This window comes from Setaria viridis, chromosome 5, assembly GCF_005286985.2.
Source record: "Setaria viridis chromosome 5, Setaria_viridis_v4.0, whole genome shotgun sequence".
Lineage (NCBI taxonomy): Eukaryota > Viridiplantae > Streptophyta > Magnoliopsida > Poales > Poaceae > Setaria > Setaria viridis.
In genome coordinates this window covers 1,641,681-1,667,653 of record NC_048267.2, presented here as the reverse complement: position 1 = coordinate 1,667,653, position 25,973 = coordinate 1,641,681, and the positions used below count along the sequence as shown (strand labels likewise).

The 25,973-nt window shown below is 47.6% G+C and overlaps 2 protein-coding genes across 3 annotated transcripts; one reads left to right on the top strand and one right to left on the bottom strand.

Annotated features, from left to right (window-relative positions):
• Positions 1-10,264: 10,264 nt before the first annotated feature.
• LOC117858508 (protein DOG1-like 4) lies at positions 10,265-12,232 on the top strand. The gene has a single exon (XM_034741579.2). It carries the CDS (start codon positions 10,960-10,962, stop codon positions 11,719-11,721), a length of 762 nt encoding a protein of 253 aa, XP_034597470.1. The 5' UTR covers positions 10,265-10,959; the 3' UTR covers positions 11,722-12,232.
• Positions 12,233-19,890: 7,658 nt separating this feature from the next.
• Positions 19,891-24,511, bottom strand: LOC117857576 (uncharacterized). Of its 2 annotated transcripts, XM_034740313.2 has the most exons (6): positions 23,996-24,505; positions 23,682-23,890; positions 21,098-21,335; positions 20,931-21,016; positions 20,767-20,858; positions 19,891-20,613 (listed from the first exon to the last, which is right to left on the bottom strand). In XM_034740313.2, the coding sequence occupies exons 1-6, from the start codon at positions 24,251-24,253 to the stop codon at positions 20,375-20,377; spliced, it is 1,122 nt and encodes a 373-aa protein (XP_034596204.1). In that variant the 5' UTR covers positions 24,254-24,505; the 3' UTR covers positions 19,891-20,374. The 2 variants fall into 2 exon arrangements, with proteins under 2 accessions (XP_034596204.1, XP_034596203.1); XM_034740312.2 differs by having other exon boundaries at positions 23,682-24,511.
• Positions 24,512-25,973: the final 1,462 nt, after the last annotated feature.

Here is a 25,973-nt window from a genome sequence, read left to right as displayed (position 1 = left end):
GCCGCCGCGATCCGCTGCAAGCAGCCAAATCCGACCACCATGCAACAACCCTTGGCCACCACCATAACTTGGAACACCTGCACATGGACTCGGGAACACCCATTCAGCTCACCGCGCGGCAGAGTTGCCGCCCTCGACTAAAACCTCCCATGACAATAGCTTAGCAGTGCCACGAACCAAGTTGGGTCTCTAGAGACGATGCCTCCAAGAAGGGTACGCTCGTCCAGGATCTGGACAGGGTTTTCACCCAGAAACCCCGTGCAGCAGGTTGTAGCTCTAGCATGACGCCCCCAACAGGGAAGACGACATCTTAGAACGCCGCCGTCATGCCCACCAGCATGAAGGCCGGTGAGGGCTTTCGTCCAGAGCAATACAACCCCTCGCTGCACGTACCTGGTTCAGCACTTCTGAGTGACTACTACGACAGCCCAGCCGAGTCGACGCTGCCGCCGCGCCTCCACTCGCCATGCCGCCGTACCTCCACCTCCTTTTCTATCGCCGCCCTCATGCAGCGTCCTCCACCGCCTGCACCTCCCTGCCGACGCCGTGCATCCGCTTGCCGTGCTCCTCACGGCCACCGCACTCCTCCCCGCCACTGTGCGCTCTCCTCCCTGCCACTATGCGCTCTCCCGACCGCACGCTCCTCCCAGCGGCGGCGCGCCTCCCGGCGTCTGATGACTTGTCGCCAAGCAACGCATGCGGTAGTCTTGCGCTCCCCATCGCCTCTACGACGTCTGCACCAGGAGGATGGCCCGGCACATCACGTGTCACCACCATGGTGCCATGAGCGTACTTCGCACCCTTCGGCCCCACCACCATGATGGTGCTGCAAACTGCAAACCTGCATCGCCGACGAGCACCACCACCAGCACCCTGCATGCCCACCTCCAGGCGCCTCTGCGGCGCCCTCTCCTCCCGCCACCCGCCATGCACGACGTGCTGCTCACCGCCGCCGGGGTCCTGCCGGCCGCCTCCGGGCGCGTCGACCTCCGGGCCGGCGCCGGCTCCGCCCCGGGCTTGCCGCCTGGTCCATCGGCGGCGCGGCGCTGCTGAGCCTGCTACTGACGCGGTGCAGCACCGCCCGTCGCTGACCCGGAGAGGGGGCCGACCACCGCCGCGCTATCTCGTCGTCCGCGCCGTCCGCCAGGAGGGACAGCGGCTGGATGCACGGGGCAGCACTTGGTGCCCTCCGTGCTGCCGTCGCTGATGCAGCACGACGCCCGTTGCAGCAACGACCTCCTCGCCCCGCCGTGCGTGAAGCCGAAGCCGCCGTACCCGTGGACACGCGCCGCGCCGCCCGGCTCCACCCTCGACTCGCGCGCGCCCGCGGCAACCAAGGCCATCAGTAGCAGCAGCGCGCACTCGCGTGTCGCGTTGCCCCGCCGCAGCCTCCCGCCTCGCCGCTAGCGCGCGCTTCCTCCTCCGCCCGGACAGCGGCCGTTCGCCCCGAACCGCTGCCACACTTCGCTCCCGGACCGCCGCCACCCTTCGCCGCCGGCGCTCGACGGATCCGGGGGCGGGGAGGCCGGATCCGCCCACGGCGCGGCCGGATTTGGCTGCTGCCGCCCCCGTCGCGCCGCCCGGCCGGAGCTTTGCCGCCGTCCCGGCCCGGCGTGGAAGCCTCGAATGGCCTGTGCCCCGCCGCCGCCGTCCTCGGAAGTCGGATGGACTTCCGACGGCCTCCTCCGGCGGCGGCGAGGTGAGAGGTCGGGGGGGGGGGGGGGGGGGGGGGGTCGGCGGCGGCGGCTGGAGGCGCCGTCCGTGTCGCCCTCCGGGAGAGCGACGCGGGGGCTCTATCAGCCCCACAAGTGACGCAAGAGAGATCGCTGTGTCCAAAATTTCTTTGAAACACAAACAATCGATCGGTCGAAATAGACCCAATTACACAGTTCTTGATCAAATAAACTGGCACCGTCAAGCCCGAATCCGCCGGAGAGTGCGTGGTAGGCAGAAGTGCTGCAGCCCCCAAAGAACGGTCCTTTTGCTTGCAGGAAGATTGGGAACACGCCGCCGTCGCCGAACCGTGGTGGTCAGAAGCTCAAGATGCCGGAGCACTTGCGCTTGAACCACCGGAGCCCCCGGCGTATCGAGGCCTTCACCTTGCCCTCGACCGCGTACACCTTGTACCCCGCGACCCGCCGCCGTCGCTTCATCTCAGGGTCGCCGAAGCAGCCGACGCGGACCCCGCGCACGCCGCCGCCACCGCAGATGCCGCCGCGCCGCCTCATGCCCGCTGCAGGCAGCGGCGGGGTAGAGGGTTCCTGCGGCGCCATGGCGAGCTGATGCGGCGGCAGCGACGCGGTCGTGTAGATCTCTCGGGGGAATGGGCTCTTCGGGCGGGCGGTGGAGTGATAGGGTGCGGTGGATGGCCGGAAAGGATCGCCCCGGGATGGGCGGTGGTGGAGACTGGCCATAGAGAAAAAGGTGGAGGCGCGAGTGCAGGACGGAATATGGAGGGAGGAACAACGTGGGGCTGTGACTCCGTTGCTTCATTTGGAACATTTTGTATGAGATTTCTGTCATACCTTAAATTTTGAAGAATGGCCACGACAAGTAGGTATGTTTATATCTAGACGTCTAGTTATTCCAATTTCCAAAGATACTCCCTCCGAAGGGGAGAACTGTAATGTAGTAAAACCAATCATTTCCTTTGAAAACAAAATATTTGATCTTTTACTGTCTCATTACTATGAGCACATGATCAACACACACTGAGGCATATATCTATGAACCTTCAATTCATCTCGTAAAGATGCAAGCGATGATCATGAACTGCAAGCATATACAAACTATACCTTGTCCGGAGATACATCTTTACATCAACAGCTCAGGGGCCGCCGCGCCGGAAGTGTTTTATTCACCCTCCAAACTCCAAACCATATATGCAGGTACTCGATCCATTCAGCGAGCAGCGCTCCTTCATTCAGTCGTGGCGGTTGCTGCCCTGGTGGCCCCTGCCGGGGCTAGGACCAGGAGTCGTCCACGAGTCATCACTGAGCACCTTCAGCGCCGGTGGCGCGCGCAACATGCATGGGGCTTGCACCCCGCGCGCAGTGAGCCGTTGGCAGGGTTTGGCTCATCAGGAGCACGGCCACGGTGAGCGCAAGAAAGGTTGAAGAAGATGACTTGGCCATCGACTTCAGCATATGGGAATTAGGGGATAAGAAAGCTAGGCGTTGAGTAAGTGCTGCTTGATCTGCTGATGATCGATAGATGAGTTGGGTGCTTTGAGACAGGAGGCTGTATGGGATTTTCTTTGTTCTTGAATTGTTTACTGTCCTTTGCGACCGCACACAGCTAATTCGTTACAGCATTCAGCACATAAGATTATCATAAATTGAAGGAAAAGAGTTCATAAAGGAAAAGGAAGTGGTCTCCTTTGCTCCTTTACGTTGCAGTAAGGACCATAAACATAGTTAATATGCCGCTTGGAAAATAATATGCACAAAATAATTATCTTTTCTTCTAAAAAATTACATCATTACGAGTGCACCATATTACCACGTAAGAGCCGCGACCCCATAAAGATTAATATTTTTCCTTATTTTCTAAGTCTGCTAACCAACTACTAGGCATACAATTTTTATAGATATCGGTGGTGGCGTTAGCCCAGTAGTTACCTAAATCACCCTCCAAATGCGTGGCAAACTGTGGCTAGTGGCTGGGACGACTATAAGGCCGTAAATTTTATTTTTCTAAAATATATAATTTTTGTGATACTCAGGCTTTTGATATGACAATTTGAAAATTCAAAGACATAGTTTATACGAACAAATCCAACGTTACATTGATCACAGCAAAAGAATGCAACAAACACAATTCCTCCTAATCATGACATATTATTTCTTATTATAATTGTACATAATAAAGCAAAGATATTTGCTCTATGGTACCACTAGTATTAGAAACCACAAGAGGGAAAGATGAAGAAAGAAGAATGATGGCTATCTTAGAACTCCAAAACAGTGTGTATACAAGCAAATCCTAGGTAGCAACTATCGTAGCAAAAGGAGATGCAAAACCGCACAATTCCCCCTCCCAATCTTTCATGAATGGCTAACAATAGGTTATTGTAAAATCGTACATAATAACATATATTCCAATTATAACAAAGCAACAGCTATATTTATTCTATGGTATTATTTGAAACCACAAGTTGGAAAAGAAAACGATGGCTATCTGACAAGTGGTATAGAGACAAGCGACGTCCTGAGGCAACAGCTAGATCTCGTATATGGTGGAAAAGCATAAGTGTGTAAGGTTTCCCCAGTTGATAGTGCTACTAATAAGCAAGAATCACTTTATTTTCGTGCCATTATGAAATGGGAGACAATGCTATTTAAATATTTCCATAAAAAATGCTATTTGAATGTCGTATAAGAAAACTGCAAGGCACCTTGATATGAATGAGGACATGTTTCTCTAATTTATATTCATCACTTATCTGGCCTCATATTTGCAGGAGTTGCAAGGTTGAAAGAATGGAAGCCGTCATCGTGGACTGGATGTCTGGCTCGCGCTAGGGTGGAGCCATGGCGGCAGATGCCAGCAAGGTGGAGCGCCGTGGAACATTTATTAGATAGTTTTTATAAATAATCAGTTGAGGAAGAGAAAATTGGGAGGTGGAAGGACGGTGCATGTTTAGTTGCTCGCATAAATGGTGCAACTGTGGAGCCAGATAATGACTGTTTAGTTGCTTGCATAAAATGGTTCACTTGTGATTGTGAAGATTACTATATTGAAAACCATGAGAGCGATCTGTTGGTTGAAAATCATGTGCTATTGGATTCCTCTTCAGTTACACCATGAATGAATGAAGAAGAAAGGAATCAAGGAGGCATGCATCCAACGGACATATATAAGACTTGCACGAAGTTATAGTCAATGAGTTGGGCTGGCTGGCTGATGGTGCCTTTTATAGGCATATGCGTGTGGCAGACCACTGAAACGGAGAGTTGCAGTTTCTACCTGAATAATTCTATTTTGCAAATTTCAGTAATGCTAGTATTGGTCCTTTGGCGCTACTCCCTCTGTCCCAAATTATAGGTCATTTCGATATTTTAAAATTCATAGTTTTTTCTATTCATCTAGATATACACTATGTCTACATACATAATAAACATTATGAATCTAGAAATACTAAATAATGTGGAATTTGGAACACCGTATGATTAGTGGCTCTGGTCATGGGCATATATCGTAATTGAACAGCATGAGCACCAATTTGCAGCGCGCCCACGAAAAGCATCAACATCTTACGTCCTAATCATGCTTTTCTCCTTCCTTCAACCCATTTGGATTGGAACTGCGTGGGCATGTCTACAGCCAGCAAAAAGTTCACGCGCGCGTGGTTCCTTGCTTACTCGAATCCATTTTCATGGCATGCTATTTTCTTGCTAAACGGTCGTCGCTATAGATCCTCCAAACAAGTTTTTTTCTCGAACATGCAGAAGAGCTGTGTATCATTGTATTAATAGGAGAAGAAAGAGTCATACAGAGACCCAAACACACACACACTAGAAACCGAAGATCCTAATCACCTTTTACACGATATAGACGACCACTAGAAAAAAAATAACAACCGACGCCTAATCAACCCCCTCCCCCTCTAGCATGTAGGGGGAGGCCCTTGGCTCCTACCATGCTCCACAGGTGGGCTTCATCTTTGGCTAGAGTTAAAGCCATACCAACCCTGCGGGAAGCCCCATTAAAAACACATTCATTGTGATGTCTCCAAATGATCCAGGCTCAAGAATGATAAGAGAGTTCAAGCCTTTACGCACATCGCCATCCACAACATTCACCACTCTCGCCCATCAATCATCTAGAATTTCATCAGTTGTCCGCGGAGCAAGGGCCGAGAAACCTGCATATTGCATGATAGAATACCACAATTGTCTAGCAAAAACACACTTGATGAGGAGATGTTGGATATTCTCATCTTCTTGGTCATATAATGGGCATCGAGTAGGATGTGGAAGACCATGCCGAGCCAGCCGATCTGCCATCCAACAGCGATTGTGAGCCACTAGCCACATGGAGAAGCGACATTTGGGAAGGGCCCATGATTTCCATATTTGTGTATATGGCCCAAGTAGTATGGCTCCCTGAAATTGAGCATCATAGGTAGATTTATCTGTGTACTATCCAGATGAACATAATCTCCAGACATGTTTACCTGGAATGCCCTGATGAAGCTCCACAATAGTAAGAGTATCCCATAGTTTAAGATATTCCATCAAAGCTTCAATGGATATTTCACCCTGAACATCCTCCAACCAGTACTAATTGTCAATGGCCTCCCTAACAATATGTCTGTTTGCTCTTCTTTTTGGCACCCAAGGATAAAGCCGAGGTGCAAGACCCTGGATACTCTTACCATCCAACCATTCATCTTTCCAGAATAACGTATTAGATCCATCCCCAATTTCAGTGAACACGGCCATTGAGAGAAGGTATTCAACCTCCTTGCTAACCTGAAGCGGCAAGCTAGCCAAAGTCTGTTAGACTCAGATTTTTTAAGCCACGGCCACCTTGCTCATAGAGCGAAACCTAGTGTTTTCAGATCAAAGATTCCCATCCCCCAAGCTCCCGAGAGCGACACACTTTAGGCCATGCAATGAGAAAGTACCCTCCATTTGCTTCTTTGCGACCGCGCCACACAAAGGCTCTTCTAATCTTATCAATGGCTTTGATTGCCCATGGGGGTAGGTCAGTTGCCACGGCCAAAGAAATCTGCATTGCAGTGAGGGCTCTTCCTGCCCGAGTCATCGGGTCGGCCTTCCTACCAGACAGCTAGGGTTAGTGTCATGTGCATGGGCAGCCAGGGTCCTGGCGCCATGGGCCAGGCAGGCCCAACAGCAGCATGCAGGCATGCAGGGAACCTGCAGCCCTGGCCGCACCATCCTAGGGAGTCCAGGCGCACAACAGCCCCCTCCCTTCTATCTTTAGTCTATTCAAACATTAGGAAGTCCTTTGGTTTAAGTTAGGTAATAATTAGAGATTGAGTTGTAAGATGGAAGGATTCCATCCTTAAATTGGCTGGGGGTTAAGTTAGGAGTCATTATAAAATTAAATGGGGTGTAATTTATTTTGGACTAGCAAGGAAAAGGTTAAACCCTACCCTACCCCTGTCTCTCCACCTCTCCTTCGCCTCCACCCCCACCCCTCCCTCTCGAGTACTGTTCACGTGAACAGTAACCCGCACGGCCCCAACTCCTCCCTGCAGGTCGGCCGGCGACCACGGGTCAGCGGCGTCTCTTCTCCCCTCGCCCTTGCACCTCCTTTGGCTACAATCTAGCCATCAGTCCCCGACGAACGACACACCTGACAGTTAGCTTCCTAACAGTTAGCTTCCTAAGTGACAGTCCAAGGTATTTGCACGGGAACTTCAAGATTTCACACAGCAACAAGTTCTGGACAAGGGCCCCTCAAAACAAGTCTTCTTACTGCAGTACTTGTTACGGTTAATTGAAGTAGTTGAACTAGACTTTAAAAATATGTCAAATTTTGAAAAACTAGTTTAATTAATTGAAATAAAGATCAGTGGAGACTTCTTTGGGAACCCGAGAATGAATACAAACAAACATTTTGTAACCAGTTCATATATAGTGTTCGGAAAAAGGAAAATATAATGCTAAATTCAGTTCATATCCTGTAATGGTAGTTTGCTCCTACTTTTGGGTCAAGGAGGAGTAGTCGCTTTGGGCTTCGAACACCCTTGCTTTTATACCGTTTGGTCTTGTATTGACAATCAATCATGGGTTTTTAATATCAGTCAGCTTCGATTTCGTTGTTGCGTGATTTAATCCATGTTAGACACCCTTCTCATGTATGTCTGTTGAATAGCTTTATGATCCTTTTAGCTTTGAAAAGAAAAGGCATTCCATCCAACTTGCTCAAGTATATGTTGCTTTATGATAATGATAAGCTTTTGCTTTACATTGGTGCAAATGCAAAGACTTCAGAACCGCACAATTGGTCCTCTCATCATTATTTAATAAACACAAGATATTTGCCAGCAGTATACAAATTACTACTATAGGCAATCACAAGAGAAAATTGGGAAAGGAGATTTCCATTTGATGTGTTGCAGCGACAGCATATTACTACGAAACTCTAAAGTGGAAAAACAATTAGTCCAAGGTTTCCCTTAGATGATGAGATGACATTGGTGCAATACAACTTTTGCAAGAATATCCTTCCCTGCGCATATGCCGTGCGTTGAAAGAAGAAAAGAAGTTGTACTATATATGTACATTCCATTGACCATGGTTATTGCATTTTTGCAAGATGTGTTAGAGAGAGCATGCATCTACATGTACTTAAGACTTAAGAGTGCTAGCTGGAGTGGGGTCATTTTGAATGGTCATATCTGATCTGCTAGTGTTGGGAAAACGTCGAATTAATTTGTTGCAACCGATTCTTGGGTTTGTTTATAAACTACACATAACACAGGTTGCATTGCATCAACTGAAAAAATTGGCAGGCAATCAAAATTGGCACTTGTGCCAGTTGGTTCCCTCTCCCCAACTTGTGGACCCCGTAGGAAAAAAAAGTAACCTAAAAAATGGTCTTCATCATCCGGTGCATCATCTTTGCATAATTTTCTTTTCATGGCTATCTAATACAATAAAAAGCAAGACAAACTATTATCCAAAATAAATGAGTTTGTTGATGGATCCAAATCTATAAAAATATACATGACATTGCAGATACACATTAAATATGCTAAGGTGTGAATTGTCGAAGTGTCTAGTAAAATTATAAGAAAATGAAGAGACCTCTCAAATAATCTCTAGTACAATCTAGAAAGCAAGTGCATCAGATTAAATTCTAACACATCAACTATCCAAAGAATAAACCTTGGCAGAAAACAGCCTCTTAATTAGATTATTTGATTTATACGCAAAAACTTTAGCTTATTGGAAATCTTTTATGTCAATTCTTCCTAACTTATAAGTCTTGAAAAACACTAATTTCGACTACAACTACAACTAAGCAGAAGAACATATAGGTTGACAAGCCGAAAGCGGTGCAGCTGGGCAAGCAGCGTGCTAGCCGGGCATACGCCGCGCCCCACGCGGCCCGGGATAGGAGGCAGCCGCCATGGTGCAGCTGCTCGAGCGCCTCCACCGCAGCCTTGGACTGGTACCGGGCGTCCACGGCCGCGTCCTTCGGGCAAGCTCTGTGCTTGTACACCCTCCTGGAGACTAGAGGTGAGTCGTCAGCGTTGAGGCAGGAGACGGCGACGGTGAGCTCGGGCGTCCGCGGGATTCAAAATTCCTGGTGATTTAGGGGCTTCCGATGGATGAGGAGGCGACAAGGAGGTCTGTGGAGGAAGTTTGGGCAGCAGGAATCGAGGAGTGGTGGAGTGCCGGTGGCGAATTGGGCCAGCGATTAGGCTCTGTTCGTGGAGGCGAGAATGGAGAAAGGGAGGAGGAAAAGATAAGTGGCCGGGAGTTCCGGAGGCTAGGGCGCGGTGTGGATGTGGAGGAGGTGAGACCGCGTCGCCCCTGTGGCCGCGACATCATCAGCCGCTGGTGCCGCCATTATTGCCGGCGAGAGAGGAGAGTGTGAAGATAGAAGAAGATAAAACTCAAGTATTTTTTGAGTATATGTTTATGCATGTGGAGCCATGTTGACATGCCACGTCAGGTTTCGAAGGGGCATGGATCTAAGTGGCACAACTTAACAAGTTCAGAGATAAAAAAGGCAGATTTCGATTTTGTGAGTTCGTGAACCTAAGTGGCATCTTGGGACAAGTTCGAGGACCGCTGGTGTATTTAACTCTTTTCACAATCACTACATTTGTTCGGTCTACTTCCCTCGTACCGTGTATACAATACAAGTCTACGGAACTCCATGCGAGCAACATAACACACCCTAATCCGCTGGCGTGCTGCCAGTAAGTTTGGTCACGGGCAAAGTACTTCAGCACATGTAAACATTGCAACGGGAAAAATAAAGAGATCGAGAAGGAATCCTCACACGAAGAAAAGGCTGAGTGCCCTAGCAGGCCGAGATTGGCAGCCGAGCTGCATGCAAAAGAGATTGACATAAAAACTATCAAGTTAAACACAAGACACATTTCTACTCGAGGGACCGTATAAGTAATAGTTGAAGCTAGTTGCGCAATCTAAATGAACCAGAATGAATCAGACAGAAGATTTGGCTTTAAGCCTCCAACTAATATTATATATGTATAATAAAAATATTAAACTATCTGACGAAGTTCCGTATACTATTTCGAGTTTTCAAGCACCACTATATAAATATGAAAAAACCAGGGGAAAAGGTAACTCCAACCTACCACGAGAATATCTCCACGTGTACCTCCCAGCTTTGGTCAAAATTATCACGTGCTGACCACTGTCGCACGCGGGGAAGCAAGTCAAACCTCCGGCACAGCTACCTCCTGCTTCCCCCGTCTATCCAGTCGCCTGCGCACAGCTGTGGCTCCGTTGGTTGCTACTGGGGAGACCACCAGCACAGCCCAGGCCCAGCGTCAGCGAGCTGGAAGACGACGCGGAACCGACCACGGCGAAGTGGCCACAGGCCACAGCCAGCTTCGTTGGCTCGTTGCCGTGCCGCCGGGGAAGTCTCCTCGCTTGCGCTTGGCCTCGTGGGCGTGCTCTGTTCCCGCTCCCCCGACAGAACAGGGGAGGCCAAGCAGTCAAGCATCCATGAGAAGCCGAGAAAAAAAGAAATACAAACGCATCGATTGACCAACTGAGTTCATGACTCGCTGGAAGTGGTGTTTCCTCAACTGGCGTCGCCGCACGCCTTCGTCAGTTCGTCTCCTTGCGCGCCATCCTCCGCCCGTACGTCTCTTCCCCGGCCTCCCCTCGCCGTTGCGCGTTTTGCCTCCGCATCTAAGAAAGCAAATCACGCAACCGAGATCCTTAAAAGCAAAGAAACTGCGCCATTTATGCCGGCCATCTTGCACGGCCCGCAAAGATGCCGCCGCCTCAGCAGCCGCGCCGGTCTCAAGGAGGCCGTCCCCGTCCTCCTCTCACGCCGAAGTCACCCATGGCGTACTCCGACGACATGGAGGCGTTCTACGACACCTGGGTGGGCCGCGAGGAGCAGATCGTGGCCGACCTCACGGCCGCGCTGGCGCTGCCGCCCCGGCGCCGCCGCGACGCGCTGCTGCCGCTCGTGGACGTCGCCGTCGGCCACGTCGCCGCCTACTACGAGCACAAGGCCCGCCTCGCCGACCGCGACGTGGTGGCCGCGCTCGACCCGCGCTGGCTCAACCCGCTCGAGCGCACCTTCCTCTGGGCCTGGGGCTGGAAGCCCGCGCTGGTGTTCCGCTTCGTGGAGACCGGCGCCGTCGGCGTCGGCGGCATGGGTTCCGCGCAGCGGCGCGCGCTCGAGGACCTCCGCGCCGCCACAGCGGCCGCGGAGCGGGAGGTGGACCGCGAGGTGGCGGCCGTGCAGGAGTCCCTGGCGGGCCCGCGAGTGCTGGCGGCGCTGCGCCGCCAGCACTTCCCGCGGAACGGGGAGGCGGACGACGCCGTGGCCGCGGTCGGGCGCTCGCTGCGCGTGCTGCTGGGCACGGCCGACGCGCTGCGGGAGCGCACGCTGCGCGGCGTCGTCGGCCTGCTCGCGCCGGACCAGGCGGCCGCGTTCGTGGCGGCCATGCTCAGGTTCCACCTCGCCGTCCGCCACGCCGGCCGCGACTGGGGCTCCGGCCACGGCGGCCAGCGGGTCGTCTAGTGCCAGTGGCCAATCCAACACACCCCAATGCACCAGAGCAGAACGGGAGCTGCTACGTGCATGGGGATTAAGCCGTTGATGTCAATGTCAGTGTCAGTGTCTGTGTCCGCCCAACAAAATGTTGGCAATAAGAGGAAACAGAGCCTTGCTCTTTGTCGGCGTCGTGAAACTGGTCATGTGTCTTGGTTCGTCATGACGCGCTAATTGAGTGTTCATCGTGTCAAAACGGCCGTCGTCGAGTCTCGGGTTGGTCTCAAGAGTCAGTGTCCAGCGTCATCGTGTGTCAACGTCAAGGGTCAGTCATGTTCGTCGGAGTCTTCTCTTTCCATTTTTCTTCTCCTGGTCGGTTGAGTTGGTTTGCCCCAGTCTCGGGACCAACCGCGCGTACTTCGTGTGTCTGTAGCAGATTTCAGAGAATCCATCAATGGAATCGGGTGAGTTCGTGTCTAACTGTCGGTCTGATCCGATGTCTTGTTGTCGATACGAGCAAAGGCGTGGTCATTTTTACACAGATGAACTGAGCTGATTTATACCTCCTCTGAATGTACTCCGAAGCTCCATCACATCTCCTAAAGTTCAATGGCCAAGAAGTAATGCTCGGCTGGTTCTTATCCCCTGCTATAGTGCTCAGAGGAGAAAAGGGCGACCTCGAGGTGGAAGCCGGTTCTCGGCTGTCGGAGGGGGAGGTGGGCAGCGGAATCGGCTTGCGGATGTATATAGGTTAGATAGGAGTATGTTTAGGCCTAGGTCTTGCTCATCGTTGGAGTTCGACGGCGGAGCTAGGGTTTGTCGGGGGTGCGGTGCCTTCGTTTTCGTTAGTTTCTGGGTGGAAAAAAGCTCCACTGCGGCTGTTGTTCCTCTCGTCGGTGACGGTGACATGGTGAGGTGGATTTTGCTCATACGGATGAATCGGGTAAGGCTTCTTTCTCGATTTGTCCGATAAGGTTGTTTTGGGTCCATCCGGTTGCCTGCGGATGGGACTCTGTTTCTGGGTTGCCCTCCTCAGCGAAGGTGCTGGTGCTTGTTCTGGGGAAACTTGTGCTGCGCTCTAGTTCTTCTAGGTTTGGATGCTTCACATTGCCAACGTTTGGAGTCCGCCCTTCGATTTAGACAGGTGAGTTTGGTGGCTTGAAGATTCCGTGTGCAGTCTCGTGATCTTGGATCTGGCGTCAGCACTCGATCTTGAGGAGGAAGATAAACAGTAGGGTTCTTGCTGTAATCTCCACTTTACTCAAGGACTTTACTGTAAAATCGAGATGTATTGTGCTACCTCTTTTTTAATACAAGTTGCATCTCTTTCTCGCAAAAAAAAAGTTCAATGGCCAAATAGATGCAAAGAATGACTTTACAATGGCAACAAACACAAAAGCAAGAATGACAGGTTCCGAGTTAACATCTCCACATGTGTAGCATTGGAGCAGTGGCTTGGAATTTGTAGTATTTTGACTTTTGAGTGGTGCAAGGTGTGTTTGTTGGAATTGCTTGGATCGGATTCTTGTTGATTTTATTATTTTTTTCATTTGTTGTATTGCGGTATTGCCCAATCTAAACACTCATCTTTTTTCAATATAATTGGCAACTCTCTGTTGTTTCAAAAAAAAAAAGTTAACATCTCCATTTACTCTTCATTTCCCTATTGTTTCTTTCTTTTCATGTGGACATGTATTGAAATTATGTGGTTGTTCAGTTCTCACCCAAAGTAACAATACAAAACTGATTCGCACCTGGAGCAATCGTAAAAGAGTACAATGACTAAAGAACATTATGTTTATCAAACCGATATGAGAATTTTCAATTGATGGGGTCATGCAAAGCTTCTATTTATCGTAAAAAGATCGTGCAAAACAGAGTAGCCACTCTGTTCTCCATCTTTCAGCACAAAACAGAGTACCCACTCTGTTTTCATCTTTAGGCACAGACTTGTCATCTACAGCTAGAAAGAAGTTGCATCTCCATTGTGCTCCAAATAAAGCTGTGTATCAGAATAAACATTTGAACGGACTCAAATCTTCCCTCTTGTGACTTCTGCTTGCCTCTCATCGATTGGACTAACTCCATATCATCAGGCATCAGAGCATCAGTAAAGTAATGTGCTACCGCCTATCGTTCTTTTCCAGGGAATCATGTCACTTGGGCTAATCATTCTTCTCTTTTTTGTGAGAGTACCCCCACACAGTTAGCGAAGAATTGGAAGCGTCATTTCTTTTATATCTTGGACTAAGATTCTTAGTACACATTAGCGTTCAAATCGAAAATATGAATACGTAAAAGTGCTCTCCAAAAGAGCATAATTCCATTGTAAGTTAGCATTGCCAATCCACTGTTCTCACTACATTTCACGATGAAATCTAGACTTTTTCACGCTGGCATCCCTCTACAGAAAAAGAAATAAAGGTGACGTAGTGCCCTCGTGTTTGCCCCCATTCGCACATCCGATTTTGGTTGTCATCACTATTCACCTGATTCATGATGGGAGCTCTTTGTTTGCTACTTCATCCGTTGTAAATGGTAGGTCGTTTTACCTTTTCTAGGTTCATAGATATTATTATGCATCTAGGCATAAACTATATCTAGGTGCATAACTTATGCACATAGAAATATCAAAATAACCTACAATTTGGGACAGAGGGAGTACATGGCTAGAGGCAGAGGTTAGGCCTAGGTACCCTTGCATTTGCATTTTCCTTTTGAGTAACAGTAACTTGTGCGAGGTAATTGAGCACTTTTTACTGCTACTTATTTCTTTTGATTGAACTTCATACCCCCCACCCCACCCAACAAAGACAGGCCAGCGTGAGCAAGGTTAGGGTCGGGAGAAGGGAGAGGGGAGAGCAGGCGATAAGGACTACAATTGCAATGGTGGGAGGAGACCCCACCATGGCTAGGTGACGACGGTGTGGGTACAAGAGCTTGTACAAGGTGTCTAACTTGTTGGTTGGATAAATTTCCAATGTTAAGCGTCCGAGAAATATTATGTGCTTTCTAGATGAACAGAAAAAAGAAATTCATTGTGAACTGTTACAATCCCTTATTCACCATTGATGGACCAGTGCCATAAATTTTGCTGACATTGGCAAATTACAGATAAGCAAAATTGCATTGGCAGAAAAGAAATTTGTAAAGGAAAACAAAAGATGTCCGTTGCAATGGACTAATCCTTAATTTTTTTTTAAAAAAGAACTCTCATGATGGCATATCCGAAGAAACCACTATGATCGCGGATTTTCCATAGCTCAAATTCATAATAGTCAGGAAAAAGAGAAATCAGTTACAGAGAAGGAACAAAATCAAGTTTTGCGACTATATAATGATTATGTGTGTGATGGTGAGGCGGGACATGGCGATTACAGGCGTCAGCCATGGCGCTGGCCCCTAATCACCGACCTTCTTCGCATCTGATCCACCTCTCCGGCGTCCCCCATGGATCTCTCCTTGCTTGATCCCTCTCCAGGTCAAGCCTTTTCCTCCAAGGTACACTCACTCCTCGGCGCTCCAGTGGTCTCCCCCTCGCCGGATGATGCTCGAAGTTTCTGGTTGTTGGCCTCCTTTAACCGATATCGTTTTCGTCTCAATGATGAATCTGTTGGGGGCCATTCTTGAATCTGTCTTGGGAGGAGTTGCCGGTCTTTTTTCAGTGGTGGAAGTGGAAGATCGCATTTTCAAATTTACAGTTCTGGATCGACATGTGGGTCTGTTGGTTTATGGTTTGAAATCCCATGCCTGTGCCTCTTTCAAGCTTTTCTTTCACCTCTGTAATGAATCTGGCCTTTCGCGTGCTAAAATCTCAAGAACTCTGGATCAGGGCCCATCTATGACTGGATTCCTGCTCATTCTAAAAAATCTAACCGGGGACCCCTGGGCACTTCCAAGGCTGAGCGCAGTCATCAGTCGATCCTAGCCGAGGGATTTTTCAAGCGTTCATTTATGGGTTTTAATCAGGCAAGATCGACAGCTTGCAAGCCCCATCAAGCCAAATCGGTTTTCTCACGCTTGAATTTCAGCTCAGTTCCTGATCTGAATCTCATTCCTAACATGCAGTCATGTTCGAGCGCCATCAAGGGTGCCTAACCCGGTGAATCACCGCAACTTTCCTTTTCGCGGCCAGTTTCAAATTCAAACTTGTGGGCCTCCATCCTAACAGGAGCTAATGCCATTCCGGTCCGACATATCCCGGGTCGTTCTTCTTTGCCTAGCCCATCATCTGGCACTGCGGCTCCTCCCCTGGGCCGGCTCCATTGTGTTCGCTGTCTTTCCAATACCCACTCAAGGTCCGCCTGCCGGAATAGAGTTCACTGCTCCTCCTGTTTACGCCTGGGACATGTTGCCATATATTGTCGATTCCCGCCTCGATTTCTAGGACTTGCTAAGGGTAGTATCTTCTCTTCCCAAATTTGTCCAGCTGCTTGGGGCAATCTGGATGTCAACTCCTGGTTTCGTCAACCCAAGCCCATGACAGCTGGGCTCGAGTCTGATGGTCCTCAGGCGTTTGTGTCTCTTGGGCATTTTTCTCAGGTGCACCTAGGTAACGAGGTGGCTGGCATTTCATCTTCAATCCCTGGGCAAGTAAGAACTATTCCTTTCTTGGTGCTAGCACCTCGCCCCACCTCGTCCCCTCGGATGAGTGAGCCGTTAGCTTGCGATCCCCTCTTGCTTGACCTCGTGCTTGGTCAGCTGCCGCCGGCCACCGCCTCTGGCGTCAATCACCCGCCGCCTCGCTCCCCCAATCCGCAGGCCTCTCACCAGAAAACCCCAGTAGGTGCTACAGTCCCTCCGCCGCCGCCACCGTTCTCATCCACAGGAGAGCTTGACATAGAGTATCATTTTGTTGACCCGACGCCCTTTATCCCCATGGCTTCAACCGAGTGATGGTCCCTGGTCGCAAGCCGATGACGCGGGTAGTTCTTGGCAGCCTGCCCGCCGCAATCCGGATTTGGCAATCATCACTATTGATCCTCTCCCGCTCCACCAGGTATCTTTCAACGGAATCCGCAATGTCCTTACTGAGTTCCTTCGCGATCACATGCGCATTGGTTTTAGCTCCATCCAGCCATGTCCGTTTGGCCAAGCATATGTGCGTTTCAACTTTTATCATGACAGAGATCAGCTCATTCAAAATAGCCCACATGATTATGGAGATGTTCGTATTTCTTTTGTTGAGCATGATAAAGGGTCGGATCATAGAGCTGTTAAACTTAATTATGAGGTTTGGTTAATGTTGCTCGGATTCAGTGTTGATTATTGGTCAGAACAGCATGTGCATAGAATTTTGGGGGATCATGGGCAGCTCATTGCCTAGGAAGAGGATCCTAATCACATTGCTAGGGTCCTGATTAAAGCCAGAGTTGTCACTCTAGAAGAAATTCCATGGTTTGTTGTGGGCACGGATGGACTGGCCTTTGATGGTGACTCTTGGACTATTCAAACTGAGATCATTCAGACTAGGATGCTTGGTGCTTTTGCAGTTGACGAGGATCAGCCTCCAGGTCCAGATGACATTCAACCACAAATTTTTGACTTCTTTGGTTTTGGTCAACCGGGACAGGGGCATGCTAATCAAAGCCCTAATCACCAAAATGATGTTCAGAATGTCGATGGGCCTAATCATACTAAGAAGTTGAATTGATTTGGCTTGACTACAATCCAAACACAACGTTACCAACGTTTTAGTATTGCCCATGATTTTCGGTCATGACCAAAATTTGGTAGGGCAAGATGGGGCATAAACCAAACATGCCTTTTCCCATCCATTTCCGCCGGTACTTTCATTCCATTTGGGGGCACCCCTATGACAATACTGGTTAGACAAACACTCTTGGCTTCTTTAGGTTCCAACTAATTTAAACAATTAGTAATAATGGTTGCAGATATATTCTTGGTGCGTATGACACCATTTTTCTGTCGTCCAATGCAGAACTTGAAGCACTAGATTTTCTGTAAATGAAAAAGTGCAGGAAAGAGCAAAGAATAAAGGTAGAGAAGTACTCTAAACTTGTTAAGAATAGGGGATGGGGTAGAAGGGGATCTTGCGTGTATACAAACACTCGACATCGACAGCACAGAGTAGGCTTGGCTTCGAACAGTGACAAGCAGGGCGTAAAATTTTTGTTCGTACACTTACATGAGCTCTTGGCTTGTTACAACTAATGATCTAAGTAGCCAACTCATCTTGGAATAGATTACAAGTCTATCATGGAATTATCCTACTACATGCTTTCGATATTGCATGATACTGTCCATCATTTTGTTTGTAAAGTACATGTGCTTGGGGTTGAGATGGTATTGAACAAAATGTTCCATTTTCAGACCAAACAAATGGATGAGTGTTGCATTCAGGATCTGACGGAAACATGATTCGATCAGGAACTTTTATTCTAAAAGATCCTTGCCTCCTGTATAATTCATGCAAATGATTGTCGAATTCTTGGTCAGTCCCAGTGAAGTCATTAGTGGGTTAGCCCCACAAATGCTACCTACCGGCGCCGTTGCCACTGCCATGTGTCATTCCCAAATACAGTAATACACTCTACAAATTACTGCAATCAAACCTCAAATGCTATGCTGACGGCAGGATGTTTCTGGTTCAAATTTCTGATTCCCACTACACTGCTGATGCTAGCACCACCTTAAGCTGCAAGACTCAAACATCGTATCCTTCCACAGTGTGTCACTCGCTATCTCAAGCTTGCCTATATAAGGCATCCATGGCACACACGTTCTAAGCCATCACCTTGTCTCGATCAGTCTCAGCACTGAACACATAAACACTTCCCTCCCGTCCTTCCCCAGACCTCATTTCACGACAGGCATTAGCTAGGCAAGCAATGGCAGGCGGGTACCTCACCGGAGCTCTCCTCCCCATTCTCCTGGTCGTGCAGCTCTTGGCCGCGCAAGCGCTCGCGCGACACACGCCTGCGGCAGGCGCCGGCGGTGCCCCGGCCGTGGAGATCATGTATAACCCACCCACAAACGATGGTCCTAGCCCTGCCACCGGCCACGGGAACCAACCGTCGCCCCGCACGGCTCAAGATGGCGCGCCCAATGGCGAAACCAGCGTCACCGCCGCGGCAGAGACCCACGCCGCGTTCAGCTCGAGCCCTTGCCACTGCGACCGCGGCCACCCACCGGCGACGGCATCTGGCGTTGGCAAGGCCTCAGGCGTCCGTTCCTGAAGCCAAGCCGCTGCCGTGTGTGTCAGCCGGGCCAGTGGTGCTATATTGCGGTGTGCTTTTGTTTTGTGCCAGCTCCTTTCTCGCTCTCTTTTCGTGCATGCTTGTTTCAGCTTCTCAGTTTCAGGTGCAACGTTGCCAAGTAGCAAGCAGTCTGGGTATCTGTTCTCTGTTGGAGAGTGTATCTTCCTGTGTAAATCGTTGTTCAGCAATGAGTAATGACCCAAATAGAATCTTGAAATGTGGTGTGCCCGTATCTGCTTGTTTTTTTTAAGCCACACAAACACACACTACAGCCACACACGCCCTGTGGGCACGCTAGACCTACAAACTATACACACTACGGTACAGTACAGTATCCGCTTGTTTCTGATGGCTGGCACAGCTTGTTTCTGATGGCTGGCACAGCAACGTGTCTGTGTTCACTCATGTTCCTCAAATACAACAAATACTCACCGAATATTCTGGAAATATTGTTCTTGGCATCACTTACCAGTAGCCGGTAAAATCTGAAAATTCCTACATATAGAAGCCACGACAGGGCTCCCTGATCATCTTATCTATGCATTGATGTGGACAACTGGACATCAATTCACCCTTTTGAACTAGTATCATGTCATATTGGAGATGTCACTTCAATTAACTACTTAAAATCACAAATGTAAGCCCATCTGGGCTAATCCAAAACCAGATTTTAGATATGAGTCTATGACCATCTGGGCTAATCACTATGAGTCTATGACATCAGTATCTAAAATTTTAGATATTTCTATAACGATTGGCAATACAAGATTAGCATAATTGGATTCAACATGACAAATGCTTTCATAATATATAACTATTATCATTTAAGATAATACATTTCTATGAATATTGCTAATCAAAGTGTCATATTAGAGACTGCATCAATGTCCTAAATAGTGGGCTTATATTCGTGGCCTGATGAAGTATATTTTTGTCCAGCAACACCAACATTTGCAACTGTTTTCAAGCAATAAGCACAGAAAATGAAAATAGTATCTGTATAATCTATCAAGTACATATATGATTGTAGTTCCCGCACTCAGAGAAATATATAGGTTACAACATATAGAACCCAATGAGGGAAATTAAAAAAATAATTTATCGCCATCATCAATATATCCAAGAACCACCTCTGAAGCAAAACCAATGTACATCACTCCACCACTCCAATCACCACCTACCTAGCTCAGCTGCACAGCATCCACCCTTATTTGCTACTGAAAACGATTTAGGTGATCTATGTCTAACTAGTTCCTACAGCACAACAGCAAAACAACCACCACCTAATCCTGACCTAGATATCAATACCGGGCTATAACATAAACGAAGCCCCACAAATGATAATACTCAAAGGATATTGATACTTGTGCTTGTGGACTATATAGCTATAATGCAAGTTCATAGATTAACTAATGGCATCTGAGCGGTGGTATTCAGGCGATAGCATGGATCAAGTTCCAATTTTAGTGTGAGAGGAAGAAGCGGTAATCTGGATGATCTACTTGCCGCTGGCAAAGCCAGTCATCAGCAGCTTTCAGAAGAGATGTAGTTAACTGCTGTTCATGGTGCTGATTTGACATCCACATGGAACCATGTAGTTTGTAAGAAGCTAGACCAATCAGAGGCAGTGTGATCTTCCCAGGAACATCAGCAATTTTATTGTTATGGAAGTTATTTGTCTCAGGACGCCCAGTTAACATACCTGTCCATGTTGCATCTCAATTAGCAGATGATTCAGAATTGCAATTCTTCATGTTTACAGTTTCTTTTGATATGCAACTAGACATCTAATTTGGACAGGGCAACGAATGCTAGTTAGTATCATTTTGCACGAAGAAGAAACAAGAGAGCTCACCATCTAGTGCTGTTGACAATGAATGGAATGTTAAGAAGCAAGCATCTAGATCTTGTAGCGTGGGTCCTGTTGGTATCCGGTATATGGGATACCTGCACAACTTCCATTGCTTAATACAGAGATGTAAGTAATGAGTCAATAGCTAAATGAGTTAAAGGAATTACCAGGCTACAGAAATCCAACTGGATGGCAGAAGATCACAACTCTTGTATGTCGTTAGATCAGGAAACGTACGTGCAAATACTGAAATCTGTAGGTATTAATAAAAGAACAACTGTCATCTAGGTTACAAATACAACATTTGGTTGGACAAGAACCACAAAAGGCATACCATATCTGCTAAAGGTTGTCTTCCATATGGTGCATCATGCTCCACATATTGGAAAATAGGGGATGATTCCTGGTTTCTGGAATCACTGTCATCACTGGAAAAATCTTCTTGATCGGTGCAAATATTTTCTGCTAAGCACTGGGTTGTTATTCCAATGGACCTTTCATTATCACTCACACTGCTTACATCACTACTTGTGTCTGGAGAACTGCCATCATCACTGTCTTCATTAAATCGTCTGCAGTTGAAAACAAAAAGGAATAAAAGATCATCATTGTATAGGGAAAGTTGATCAGAAGAGTACACAATAATTGTACTAATTAATGCATCACAGAAGAAATAGCACAAAATGTTTCTAAGCTTGACAGAAAATAAAACACAAGCGAGCTTTCTAATCTATTGATTCACTGGTAACTAGTTATCTTTCGATCTAAACAAATCAGTTTCTGTTGTCTAGAGTTGTGGGTGCACGACTCCACCCACCAAGGTTTAAATTTTAAATCCTAGTGCTCACGTTTTAAAAGAGAGAAAAAATGTCCACATCCATCCTTGGTTTGTTGCAAAGGCCAGAGATTACCTCCATTATCTACAAGAAGATAAATGCTATCGTAATAAAAATGCAAAATAATTATGAATCAGAGGCTTTTGTTCCCGAAAAACAAATCAGAGACTTCTGGGAAAACTGTGTTTTATAAGTTTCGAAAAAAAATTCAGGGAAGTCTGGCTGCCTCAAGACATAAAATTTCATCTTTGAGGGAAGCCAGCCAAAGATTTATCATCCAAGTTGAAGCCTGCAGGAGCAGTAACTAAATAACAAGCAGTGCAGTAACACAATCATTCTTTCTGTGTTCAAACAATTCTGACAGCCTATTTTTGAATCAATACCACAGATGAAATTATTGTCATATAATTTTTCTAAGAAATATAAAAGAATAGAATGAAAGAAATGGTATCATTATAGGAAAATATATATTGTTTGCAATACTTCAGAACAGATGGCATTAACTTAGAATGCTTTTTACGGAAATGTGATGTAATTACAAGTAGTGGGAGCAATCCTTTGAGGTGTAGGAGCAGCTTTCATGGCCACTTCCTTGTGCTAGTTCAGGGCTTTGCTAGGTTTGTTGATAGCTTAAATTCCAGCTCTCAGAAGTCGGTCAAAGTTGTTCTGAACTATGGTATTAGGCAACTTGAGCATGAAGTACAGTTAACCTTTGGTTTAATACTATTACCATTAGTGACGTGAATCACAATCTGACTGGTAAAACCAATGATTGGGCCGATACACCGTTCATCTGATCAGTCCACTCACAATCCTGGTGTCTAAAACTAAGCTGACAACCTTGGACAAGTTACCCTGACTGAATTATTACTTGTCATTTTGAGAAATAAAAAAGGGGGTGTTGTTCTGAAGAAAAAAGAATCTAATTTGTTCAACAAAATATGCACTCAGATGCCTAATCAAGTCTAACTATGATAGTGTGAACATCCAGCTGGGGCTGTTTGATTTGCACCCAAATCTGTCACCAAGTAGCAAAGCCAAAATATGGAATGCAAATTGAAGTCATCAATTTAGTTGCCTTAATTTTGGCCAACTTTGTCCATCGAATTGAACCTAGGTAGCCAAAGGGAGAGGCGCCATGCCACATTTTTTAACCCAACCAAATGGTAGCCAAAATGGTCAATGGTACCAAATTTTAGCTTGACTAGCTTGGGCAAACCAAACATGACATAATACAGAAGCTCATGCAGCATTAAAGTATGAGAGCTTACTTAATCTGAAAAAAATGGAGTGTACTTTGTTCAGATGCCTAACCAAGACTAACTACAGCAACATGGAAAATATTCAGACAGGTTTTTGAAATGAACTGCAGAGAAAGTCCACACCTAGTAGTGCTGCAAGATTAAAGGTAAAATCAGACACATTGTCAGATACCAGGAAATGGTCACTATGATATTTAAGGAAGACCCTCATCAACAATTGAAATATGTAAAATATTGGCAAAGAGATTATGGTTCAAGAAGAGCACCTCGACCAGCTTAATCATGAACATGTCATGATAACATGCATCCATTAGTTCCATACAACTAGCAAGACCATGAGGCAGAAGCTCATGCGAAACTACAAGAAGTCAAGAACTTTCTTCATTTTTGTTTCCTTTCTTTGTGTATTTGATTTAATGATGAATTCAATTATCACACCAAAAAGCATTAAATTAGCACAACTCATGAGCTGCTCATTAGCAGCCAGACGCTGCACCTCAGCATTTTCCCCGTATTGACCTGGGTTCAGCATATCTGGAAAACATACAAAAGACTGGTAAAAACCCTTCAAATACGTTTTGCCTAACATATCCACAGAATAACAGACCAGAGTAAGTCATTGTCCACAATGCCATCCCATTCAATTCAACGTCGGTACCCGCAAATTACATCAAGTAAATATTCCCTCTTAAGGCGAATTCATCGAATGATCTCAGAGCATACAAGAGCAAAAGGAGCAGAAACCACCAATATCACACGGAGCCTGACCAATTAAACGATGGTAACATCCCAACAGAAGAGTGCGGCCGTTATACTATACCTCTTGCTTGACGGCCGCGAGCCATAGAGCTGGATAGCCGAGAGGAAGGGCACGTAGTACTGCACGACGCCGTCCGTGCCATTGAGCAGCAGCGGCACGCCGGCGCCGTACGCGCTCCACTCCCCGAACGCGTCCCACAGATCCGCGAGCTCGTAGTACGGCGCGCCCCCGTGTCCGTCCGCGCCTGCGCCCCTCCCTCGCGTGCCCGCCTGCAAGCGCACGGAAAACAGCCCAACCGGACCCCCTTCAGTCAGTCGTCGAACGCCAAGGCACGAGCGGCGAGCAGGCGACAGGCGCTGGAGGAGAGGATGCACCCGGGGATGGCGCCGTGCGGGCACGCGGACGGCGGTGGAGGCGATGAAGCTCTCGAGATTATTCGCCGCCGTCGCCGTCTCCGGCGCCGGCGAAGGGGGAGGATCTCGCCGGAGCTCCGGCGTCGGCTTCGCCGGCTCCTCGACTGCCGCCGCAGTCAGCGGCGGGTGCTGTTTCTGCTGCTTGTCGAGGAGGTGGCGGCGGGCTGGGGGGCAGTAGAAGCGGTCGGCGGCGCGGGAAGCAACGCCGGGGACGGACATGGCGGTGGCGCGGCTCGGTGCCGCCGGCCTCAAAAGGAGCCGGTGTGGACCGGCCTCGGGATTAGGGTTTCTCGGTGCGGGGCCGCTGGACGCGAGCGTGGAGAGCTGAGGGGGGAGGTGGCGGCGTGGCCTGGTGGGCGGATGGGCGAGGAGGGAGCGAGGGAGCGCGGACAGGGGGGAGGGAGGCAAAGGCTGCGGCGCTTTGCTTTGCTTTGCTCGTGGTGCCGGGGGGAGTGGGAGCGTGCGAATAAAAAACTCCCCCCACGGGGAAGAGGGGAAGATGGGGATAGGCCAGGGCGCGCTGGCGACTGGCGGCAACAGTCGGTATTAATTAAAAAGGTTTGCAACTTTTTTTTTCCTTTCATCGATATGGTCTGGAGCCGGAGGAACCGATTTTTTTTCCGCCTTCTCCGTATAAAATGGTTCGGACTCCTCCAGTGCTTCATAGACTGGTCGTTTTTTACTAAACTATATTTGATAGAACTTGATAGAACTTCAGCTAGAGCCGCGGAAGATAGAGTATGCCAAACTGACCCTTACTAAGTTTCTATATTTTCTTGGCTTATTACAAGTCTGATGGAAATTCCTGTTCTCCGCGTTACAAACGAGGCCAAAAGGGCAGTGCCGTTTCAAAAGAAAATTTCTTCCTTTCGGAGTTCAATGTTTTTGACATAGGAGTTGAAGTGTTGAACAATGTGGCTTCGGGTCACTTCTTGTTTACGTGCACCGCGAGAGTACCGTAAGTGCAGTGTTCGAAGAGTTTGTTCACCAAAATGGACCAGAGTTTCTTGAGAAAACATGTATCTTTGAAGCATGAGTTCATGGTTATATCGGGGGACAGTATGCTCCTGATTGTTGAACTACAAAGAACTATGTGATTTTTATGATACAATAGTATGAGAAATTTTATGATTATATAGAAATGAGCATACTCGAGTAGTGGAGTTCCAGCTTAAGTAAGTCTAGTGGTACTATTTACCAACCGAGAAGCTCTCAGCATTGTGTCAAGGGTGTTTGTGTGCAATCACAAGAGTGAGCGCGCATATGTTCACGTGAGTATCTGTTTTGTTATGTATTTCTTAAAAAAATGGAAAATAAATTTAATAGCACTGCAATACGTTTCATAAGGAAAAAAAATATGAAGTATTCCATCCTCAGCTTAATTAAAACAGTGAATTAGTGTCACATTGCTGGTAATAGAAACCAAAAAAAACCTAGACTTCTAAAAGTGAAATTCTTAGTATTGATATATATATCTAAATGAAAATTCTATTACTCACCCTAAAAGTTGTCATCCATAAATTTGATTTGAGCGAAATGCAACAAGGGTTATTAAATTTTTTTTTGGATTCTCACTTTAGGTCTATAAACTCTTATTAATCATGCATATAGTTTTTTCGATCCACATCACTTACCGCAATTCTAGGCCATGTTAAACCTGAAATCATTAGCAATTAGATGGATTCTGAAAATAAATCCCACGGAGGAAAACATTGCAACCCCAAATCAATGTTTTCAACATCTTTCTAACCACGCAGCACGCACCCATCGTTTTCTCGTAGTGGACATGATCCAGACGGTAAAGCCCGTGTAACTTTCAATTCAAATTTCCTTGGCAGGCATCCACACACTACTCAGAAAGTCGGTCGGGATCCGAAGAAAACTGTTGTACGCCGATGCGAACCCAACACCAGTAGCATCTAAACCTGGAGCATGAAAC